The sequence below is a fragment of the Hyla sarda genome, unplaced genomic scaffold (genome assembly GCF_029499605.1).
Source record: "Hyla sarda isolate aHylSar1 unplaced genomic scaffold, aHylSar1.hap1 scaffold_1173, whole genome shotgun sequence".
NCBI lineage: Eukaryota > Metazoa > Chordata > Amphibia > Anura > Hylidae > Hyla > Hyla sarda.
The window spans coordinates 99,296-109,233 of NW_026607796.1; the positions used below are offsets into that span (position 1 = coordinate 99,296).

The 9,938-nt window shown below is 40.7% G+C and overlaps 1 protein-coding gene across 1 annotated transcript in view; it reads right to left on the bottom strand.

Annotated features, from left to right (window-relative positions):
- The window catches only part of LOC130302636 (oocyte zinc finger protein XlCOF7.1-like), a gene marked incomplete at its 5' end in the record, with an annotated part of 42,847 nt that extends 34,479 nt beyond the window's left edge, over nucleotides 1–8,368 (bottom strand). Inside the window, 2 exon segments of the mRNA XM_056551720.1 lie at nucleotides 1,649–1,703; nucleotides 7,466–8,368. Of these exon segments, the coding sequence (XP_056407695.1) occupies nucleotides 1,649–1,703; nucleotides 7,466–8,368 (958 nt within the window).
- Nucleotides 8,369–9,938: the final 1,570 nt, after the last annotated feature.

A 9,938-nucleotide genomic window follows, 5' to 3' on the forward strand; every position in this document is an offset into this window, starting at 1 on the left:
GTCTACATTGCAGATTGACTACATAGGTCCCTTACCTTCAGGTAAACAAGGTCTCAGGTATGCTTTGGTTGTGGTAGATGTTTTTTCTAAGTGGGTAGAAGTGTTGCCTGTCAGGAAAGATGATGCATCGTCTACGGCAAGGGCATTGGTGAATCATGTATTCTGTACTTGGCGGATCCCAAGGTTTTACTGGCAAGGTCATGCAGGCTGTGTGTGCAGTACTGGGAATACGTCAACAATTTCATGTTCCATACCATCCTCAATCTGCAGGTATTGTTGAAAGAATGAACAGAACAATTAAGACGAGAATTGCGAAAATTCTTCTGGACAAAGGAAATACTTGGGTTGATGCTGTACCTTTGGTATTGATGAGTATTAGGGGAACAAGCTCTGCTACTACCCAGTATACACCTTTTGAATTAATGACAGGAAGGAAAATGCCTTTGATTTTTCCTCATGAACCGTTTTTGTCTACTCCACAGAAAGATGCTGTTGCGAGAACTAAGTGGTTGCAGGTACTTCAGGAAAATTTGAAAGCAATCCTCCCCCATACAGCATCAAGGATGCAACGCATGGTACCGCCTCATTCTTCTAAATTTGTCAAAGGAGCATCAGTGATGATTAAGACATTTAGAAAGGCGGGACCATGGGAGAGTAATTGGGAAGGTCCTTTTGAAATTCTTGACACCATGGGACAGGTCATGATTCTTGTTCAAAGAACAGAGAATACATTGAGAAATACCCGAAGGCAGCAAAAGCTGTGGGTACATTTGGATTAATGTAAATTATATGTGTCTAATTAATTTCTTTATCTATTCTTGCAGGAAAAAGGTCTGCAAGGAAAAATGGAAGAGCAAGACCATCCATTATTGGAAAAAGACCCTGCAGAGAAACATCCGTACAGGAGGCGTGACTCAACCTAGGATTCTACGTATTGATTCCATGGATGCTGATATTAAGCTTTGTGATTGTTGTGTTGTTTACAATATATCCAGAATCAATTGGAATTGATAATAAAGCAAAGGATTTGATACCGAAGACATCATTATCAATCAAATCAAGAGAAGTTCAAGAAGATCGATTGCTGACATCAGACATTGATACCTCAAAAGGTATCGTTGGAACTTTGAGATTTGGTTATGGCAACAGAGAACCACCTTGTGTGTATTTATTTTTTGAACATTCTGCAGAAATAATGGTTCACATAACAGTGGGACCAAAAATGTATTTTACACAGGCTCAAGGAACATATACACTAAATAATCAATCAGGAATATGGGAATGTCATCCAGATGATTCCATGTTTTGGTTTATAACAATCAAAGGTGATGAACCATCTCAATGGACTGGGGACGTGACAAATAACATGTTAGATACAGGAAGGATTGGGAGGTCCATGACAGAAATTTGGTATAAGACTAAGTCTTATGGCAAACTTTTGGATCCTTCTCTTCTTCCAATCTCAGCTGGAGATGGGGATTGGACTCGTAGTTGGAACTTTCAGGTGGAATGGAATTGGCTATAGTAAAAGTTTATTTTGTATTTACAGTATCCAACTCAATAGCACCTGAAGTTAGAGTCACTCCACACAGTTTTAGGAGTCAAGAAGACATAAATTCCATAGAGCTACAGTGTGGAATAAGATTACCTCTACCTCTGGGAGCATCATTGGTTTGGTCTTTTGGAAAGGTGTCTTTGGGCAGCTTTACAAACAACCAAATTCATGTACTTCATAAAAGTCAAATTGGAAATGTTTATTGGAATGGTACAAACTTTGGGTTTCAATTAGATAATCCTACACGTAAAAACACTGGGATATATGAATGTTGTGTATTAACTAGAGGACATTACAAACATTGTGACAGAGCAAATGTTAGTATTTGGTCTCTAGAAGATCATTTATGCACTGGAATTACAATCAAACCATCCAATCCTTTTCAAATTAATTACTTTCATTCCAAGCCATTGTTGAGGAATGGATCATTTGAAACCTTAGTCTGGACTTTTAACATGACAGATTGGAAGATATCCACAAGGTTTCCTCAATGTGTATCACACCTGACTAATTTGGAAATGGGACTTGCCCAATGGTTTGGACAACATCCGCTTATCACTCAAAGAGACAAGAGAGGTGTGGTTGAGGGAATCTTGGGGGGTGTTGGTACAATAGGAAGCTTACTAAACACTATGGACATAAACACACTTAAATCAGACTTGGGATCCATAGGATACATCGGTAGTAAGGGAGTAACAGTTCAGAAGGGCTTGAACCAATTATTGGAAAAAATGGTTTTAAACACTTCTACTGTGATAGGATCATCAGTGTCTCATCTCCAAGATGCAACATTGGAATTGATAGAGAGTCAACAGGAAGTTCAGGTTTCTAGAGCATGCTTGGAAATACAAGTAGAGTATTCTACTAATCTGAAGATGATGGCACAGGCTTTACAGAGTGGCGTCACACCTCTGGGATTGTTGAGAAGTCTTCCAGAAAAATATAGTTTTAGTCTAAATCATATTGACTTGTGGATAAATAAATGGTTGGGGTGTGATAAGGAAGTCTGTATTGCATCGTGAAACTCTTCACAGAGGATTGTATTGCATAAAAGGAGAATTGAAAAAATTGGAGATAGATGGGAGGGTATTCAATGTTTCCACCATAGACACAGAACGTTTAAGAACACTACCAGTACACTTTAACCTTACACAAATAGATCATTTTCCTTGGAAAACATGGACTGAAGAAATAAAGAAAGATAAAGGGTTATTGGCTATTTTAAAACAACAGTTAAAAGATTCAGAAATTATGTTTATACATCAACAGGGAGAACTAGATCAGGTTCATCATCAATGGAATGATATGTCGGGAGTTAATTGGTGGTCAAATTTTAAGAAATCTGTTAACTTATGGTCAAAATCTTCTGTACAATCCATTGCTGGGCATGTATTATCTAATCCAATAGTTATTATTGCTATTATTGTTTTATTATGTATTTTATATCAACTATTTCTTATGTTTAGGATAAGTAAATTATATAAACAAGTTAAGAAAGAAGTTAATAAGGGAGATGGAATTTTAAGGGAAATGATAAAAAGAGCACAATCTTCTCATTCCATTGTGAACATAGAGAAGAAGGCATCTCATGTCAAAGATTACCATATGGTCCCAGGGACAGTGTGATGTGATAGAGGATGACTGTGATACGAATGGAGAGTAAATGTTAAAGTTTGAATGTTATGATAAGGATATTAATCCTATCATCAGGGGGAAATGTAATATCATAATTAACATAATTAACAAAACTTACTTACCCCTAACATAAGACCATATGTAATCATTGATAAGAGATCACTTTGTATCTTATATATACTGAAGGTTAGTGAAAGTCAAGAGGGCTGTCATGTAACCACGTGTAGTGCTCCAAATATACAACTTAGTGGTGTCAGCTATATTCTATAGTTAGTCACTGGCTAGGGAAACAACCTAAGACCATATTTGTAGGTTTGCCGCATTACCACATAAGCTGAAATAGAATCTATACATTTAAGGACTTGTTATGTATCCAATGAGGCCTAAGCTACTAGTATATAAGAAGGCCATTAGAACCTAGTGGGGAGGTTAACACGAGGAGGATAACACAAGGAAGAACAACAACATTCCCTCTGCCGGCCTCACAACTCACACTATCTCTCCTACACATGAAGGAATGCTCAAGGACCAGGAGATATGAACTTTTCTATCTTCAATCATTTTATGTAAGGAACTCTTTCTTTGTACATTATTTACTCCATGCCTGTATTTAACCTTTTTGGTGTGAATTAAATATACTCTTGGATTTCTGGAAGTGGCTTGTGAAGTTTGTCCGCTAAAGCCTAAAGCTTGTCAATCAGCACGCAGGACTATTTATTCTTCAGTTATTAATGATACTTATTCTGATTGGGTGATTGTTACTAGTGGGGTATCACAGGGGTCCGTCTTGGGTCCTGTTCTATTTAATATATTAATTAATGACCTTGTAGAGGGGTTGAATAGTAAAGCAATCTTTGCAGATGATACTAAACTCTGTAAAGCGGTAAACACAATAGAGGTCAGTGCACTGCTACAAATGGATCTGGATAGGTTGGAGGTTTGGGCTGAGAAGTGGCAGATGAGGTTCAACACTGATAAATTTAAGGTAATGCACATTGGGAGGAAAAATCCGGGCTGGGATTATGTGTTAAATGGGAGAATACTTGGGACGACTGATGTGGAAAAGGAATTCGTTAACAGTAAATTTAGCTGTAGTGATCAGTGTCAGGCAAATAAAATCAGGGGGGGCATCAATAGGGACATAGATGCCCACGACAAGAAAAAAATTCTACCGCTGTACAAATCACTAGTCAGACCACACATAGAATACTGTGTACAGTACTGGTCAGACCACACATAGAATACTGTGTACAGTACTAGTCAGACCACACATAGAATACTGTGTACAGTACTGGGCACCAGTGTACAAGAAAGATATAGTGGAGCTGGAGAGGGTTCAAAGACGGACAACCAGGGTAATACAGGGAATGGGAGGATTACAGTACCCAGAAAGATTATCGGAATTAGGGTTATTTAGTTTAGAAAAAAGAAGACTTAGGGGAGACCTAATAACTATGTATAAATATATCAGGGGACAGTACAGAGATCTCTCCATGATCTATTTATACCCAGGACTGTATCTATAAGGGGGCATCCTCTACGTCTAGAGGAAAGAAGGTTTCTTCACCAGCACAGATGAGGGTTCTTTACTGTAAGAGCAGTGAGACTGTGGAATTCTCTGCCTGAGGAGGTGGTCATGGGGAACTCTGTAAAAGAGTTTAAAAGGGGTCTGGATGCATTTTTGGGGAATAATAACATTACAGGTTATGTATACTAGATTTATAGGGACAGAACGTTGATCCAGGGATTTATTCTGATGCCATATTTGGAGTCGGGAAGGAATTTTTACCTCTTGTATGAGGGTTTTTTGCCTCCTCTGGATCAACTCAGTAGGGACTCATTAGGGATATAGGTTGAACTTGATGGACTTTGGTCTTTTTTCAACCTTATGAACTATGTTACTATGTTATTTCCTCTATAAGTAGAGCGCTTCAAAGCTAGAGAAATGCTAAATTTTGAATTTTTTCATGAAATTTTTTAATTTTTCACCAAGAAATTATGCAAGTATCGACGAAAATTTACCACTAACAAAAAGTAGAATATGTCACGAAAAAACATTCTCGGAATCAGAATGAAAGGTAAAAGCATCCCAGAGTTATTAATGTTTAAAGGGGTACTACCGTGCTGACAACTTATCCCCTATCTAAAGGATAGTGGATAAGTTGCCTGATTGCGCGGGGTCCCGCTGGGGACCTCCGCAATCTCGCATGCAGCACCCCGCTCTCATCAGGTCCCGGAGCGAACATCGCTCCGGGTCTGATGACTGCCGATCACGGGGCCGGAGTATAGTGATGTCACAGCTCCGCCCCCTCAATGCAAGTCTAAGGCAGGGGCGAGACAGCTGTTTCGCCCCTGCCATAGACTTGCATTGAGGGGGCGGAGCTGTGACATCACGATCACCGGCCCCGTCATCAGACACGGAGCGGATGTTCACCCCGGGGCCTGATGAGAGGCAGGGTGCTGTGTGCGAGATCGCGGGGGTCCCCAGCAGTCCCCATCCTTTAGATAGGGGATAAGTTGTCAGCACGGTAGTACCCCTTTAAAGTGACAGTGGTCAGATGTGCAAAAAATGGCCGGGTCCTATACTGGAAATTGACTGTGTCCTTAAGGGGTTAAATGTCCTGGCATAGGTGTTATCTATCTCCCCCTGGCTCATTTCCCTTATTTAACTGGAGAAATTCAGTGTAAACGTTGTATGACTAAGGAGAAGTTTTCCCTTTTTTTTTTTTTTAGACCTTAAAAACAGCAGCAAAAACGCCAGAAAAACTGTCACCGCTTTTTTCTGCGTTTTGGCAGTTTTTTTCTGTTTTTTTTCCGGTGTGTGGAAACAGACAGTTTTGTCCCCTGTGGCAGTTTTTTTTACTGTGTTCAGGTACCGCTCTGTGGGTCGGATGCTGAGCGCCCGCTCCATGGAGTGTAAGGAGGTGATGAGTGATGTATAGCGTCACTACTCACCTCCCCCGCCGTATAGTATACAGGGGACATAGTGTACACGTGTATATTATACAGGAGCAGGGAATCCTGTCACCAGACTGATAGGACTCCCTGCTCCTATAGCCCCTTATAGCTGTATTTAGTGTATACAGAAGAGGAGATCCCCTTACCTCCCTCACTCCCTGTGGGGTCCATGTAGCTCCGCCCCTAGTGATGACATCATTTTAACAGACGGGAGGCAGAGTGGTAAGTCTGAGGCTCTGTTCACATTGTACATTTTGTATAATGTGAACAGACCCTTCTGGCAGTGTCTTCCCGGACAGGGAGACTCCAGCTGTTGCTAAACTATGACTCCCAGCATGCCCAGACAGCCAAAGGCTGGAGGCTCCCTGTTTGGGAAGACATTGCATTATGGGCGCTCTCCCGGGCGGAGTGCTCCAAAAATGTACTAACAAATTTTTTGTGGTTTTTTTTCTCGTTTCAGATGCATGTATGCAGAGGATTATGGCGGATTCGGTGGATTGCAGCGATGAACTAGATTTTTTTTCTTTTTTTTTAATAAAATGGCTAATGAGGGCTGTGGGGGAGTGTTATTTTTTAAATAAAATAATTTTTCCAATGTGTCCTGTTTTTTTAAATTTAATTTTCAGGCTTAGTAGTGGAAGCAGTCTTATTGAAGGAATCCATTACTAAACCGGGGCTTAGCGTCAGCCCCAAAAACAGCTAACGCTAACCCCCAATTATTACCTCGGTACCCACCGCCACAGTGGTGCCGGTACCAACGTGCCCCAAGTGTCAAAAATGGCGCTCCAGGGCGTAGGCGGTAACAGGCTGGCTTTATTTAGGCTGGGGAGGGCCAGTAACAATGTTCCTCGCATACCCTGGTAACCACAGGCTGTTGCTGCTTGGTTAGAATCTGGCTGAGAATAAAAATACGGGAACCCTATACGTTTTTATTTATTTATTACCCTAGACGGGAAACGCTCGTCTAGGGTTTGTGATAAATAAAAGTATCTGCAGCGTCTTATGTTCAGAAGAGACGATCTTCAAGGGAGACGCGTGGATCCTGTCTGATGCCTTGAATTAAAGTCTCTATAATCATAATGAGAAGGGGGCGGGGACAACACTGACACGTTACATTCCCTATATACAACCTCAGGGACAATATTACATTTATTATAAGTCCAGTGTGCGGAGATGAATATAAGAATAATAAATCATATGAGAAAGAAAACTTTTATTATCAATTGGTAACAAGTTTGGAGATGCAGTATATGATATATGTATAAATGTCAGATATCCTATGTACATGGATAATATATAGATGTGTTATCTGCATAATTTACTGCTCTGAATTGGCTTCTCTCCTGTGTGAGTTCTGTGATGCTTAACAAGATGTGAATGCTGGGTAAAACATTTTCCACAGTCTGAGCATGAAAATGGCTTCTCTCCTGTGTGAGTTCTTTGATGTTTAACAAGATGTGATTGCTGAGTAAAACATTTCCCACATTCTGCACATGAAAATGGCTTCTCTCCTGTGTGAGTTCTTTGATGTTTAACAAGACCTGATTGATGATTAAAACATTTCCCACACTCTGCACATGAAAATGGCTTCACCCCTGTGTGAGTTCTTTGATGTTGAACAAGATTTGATTTCACAATAAAACCTTTTCCACACTCTGCACAGAAAAATGGCTTCTCCTCTGTGTGAATTTTTATATGTATAACAAAACTTGATATGTCATTAAAACATTTTCCACATTCTGAACATGAAAATGGCTTCTCCACTGTGTGAGCTCTTTCATGTTTAACCAGATTTGATTTGTCAGAAAAACATTTCCCACACACTGAACATGAATATGGTTTCTCCCCTGTGTGAGTTCGCTTATGTTTAACAAGACTTGATTTGTCAGTAAAACATTTTTCACATTCTGAACATGAAAATGGCTTTTCCCCTGTGTGAGCTTTTTGATGTTGAACAAGAATTGATTTCTCAGTAAAACATTTTCCACATTCTGAACATGAAAATGGCTTCTCTCCTTTGTGAGTTCTGTGATGCTTAAGAAGATGTGATTGCTGAGTAAAATATTTTCCACATTCTGAGCATGAAAACGGCTTCTCCCCTGTGTGAGTTCTTTGATGTAGAACAAGATTTGTTTTCCCAGTAAAACATTTTCCACATTCTGAACATGGAAATGGCTTCTCCCCTGTGTGAGTTCTTTGATGTTTAACAAGATCTGATTTGACAGTAAAACATTTTCCACATTCTGAGCATGAAAATGGCTTCTCTCCTGTGTGAGTTCTTTTATGTTTAACAAGACTTGACTTGTCAGTAAAACATTTTCCGCATTCTGAACATGAAAATGGTTTCTCCCCTGTGTGAGTTCTTCGATGTTGAACAAGATGTGATTTCTTAGCAAAACATTTCCCACATTCTGAGCATGAATATGGTTTCTTTCCTGTATGAGCTCGTTGATGTCCAACACCCCTTCTATGACCTTTATTTAGCTGAACATCCTGTGATGACTGAGAAGACAGGACCTGTATATAAGGATGAGATGACAGATCTTGGCTGTGAAGGGCTGAGGGTGTATCTGGGATAATGGAATGTTCTTCATATGTATCTTGTGTGATATCATCATCTGCTTTATAATCTGAAGATATAAGATTCTCCTCTGATCTCCTGCTACAAGAATCTGCAGAGAATAACACAGATTTTATTATCAGTATTAACCCCTTAACAACCCAGATAACTTTAAGCTTTTGCATTTAAATTTTTTCCCCCTCTCCTCAGAGTCATAACTCTTATATTTTTACATAATTTGAGATCTTGTTTTTTGCGGGACCGATCTTTCGTTGTTATGACACCCTTCATTCATTGTGTGGTAAAATTGTTTTTCAGGTGACTACGATCACAACGATATCTAATTTACATAGTTTTCTTTATGCTTTACTGCTTTTCTATAACAATTACAACAACAAAAAATTATTATTGAGGAGGGGGTTTAGTCATTGGATTGCTCATACAAATTAATGCAGCATAAATACTGCACTGACCCATTAGATCCGTCCATAGACAGGTTGTATCAATAGCAGAGTCCTGGCAGTGACAAAGGCTTCGGGCTGACATAATAATGGATCACATCCGCGTGATTCCTTCGTGAGAAGCCAATTTGGTGTGAGGTGCAAACTTGCGCCCCATGTAAACTTGCTTCTGCTCCTCCCCTCAGATTTCCGAAACTAGAGCTGGGGGGAGGGAAGAGCGAAGACAGAGCGGAGAGATACGCGCCTCCCTCATATCCTCTCCCTCTGCTCCACCTCAGAGAACGCAGGTTTGCACGGGCAGAGCAGGGGGAGAGATCAGGTACATATGACTCCCTCCTCATCTCCCCTTCTCAGCCCCGCCTGAATTCTCCCGACGCGGGTTTCCATGGGCTGCGAGGAGGTAGTCATATGTACCTCCTCTCTCCTCCTGCTCTGCCCGTGCAAACCTGTTTTCCCCAAAAATCATCCCCAGTTCTACACCTCCCCCCCCGCTTTTGACAGCTGTGAAAATCTATGTCCAGGGGGCTGTGGGAATCCCTCTCTTCCTAATGGAGGTGCATGAGAATCTACATCCAGGAGCAGGCCTGTGAGAATCCCTCTCCTGCCGAGGGAGGTGCATGAGAATCTACATCCAGGAGCAGGCCTGTGAGAATCCATCTCCTGCCGGGGGAGGTGCATGAGAATCTACATCCAGGAGCAGGCCTGTGAGAATCCATCTCCTCCTAATGGAGGTGCATGAGAATCTACATCCAGGAGCAGGCCTGTGAGA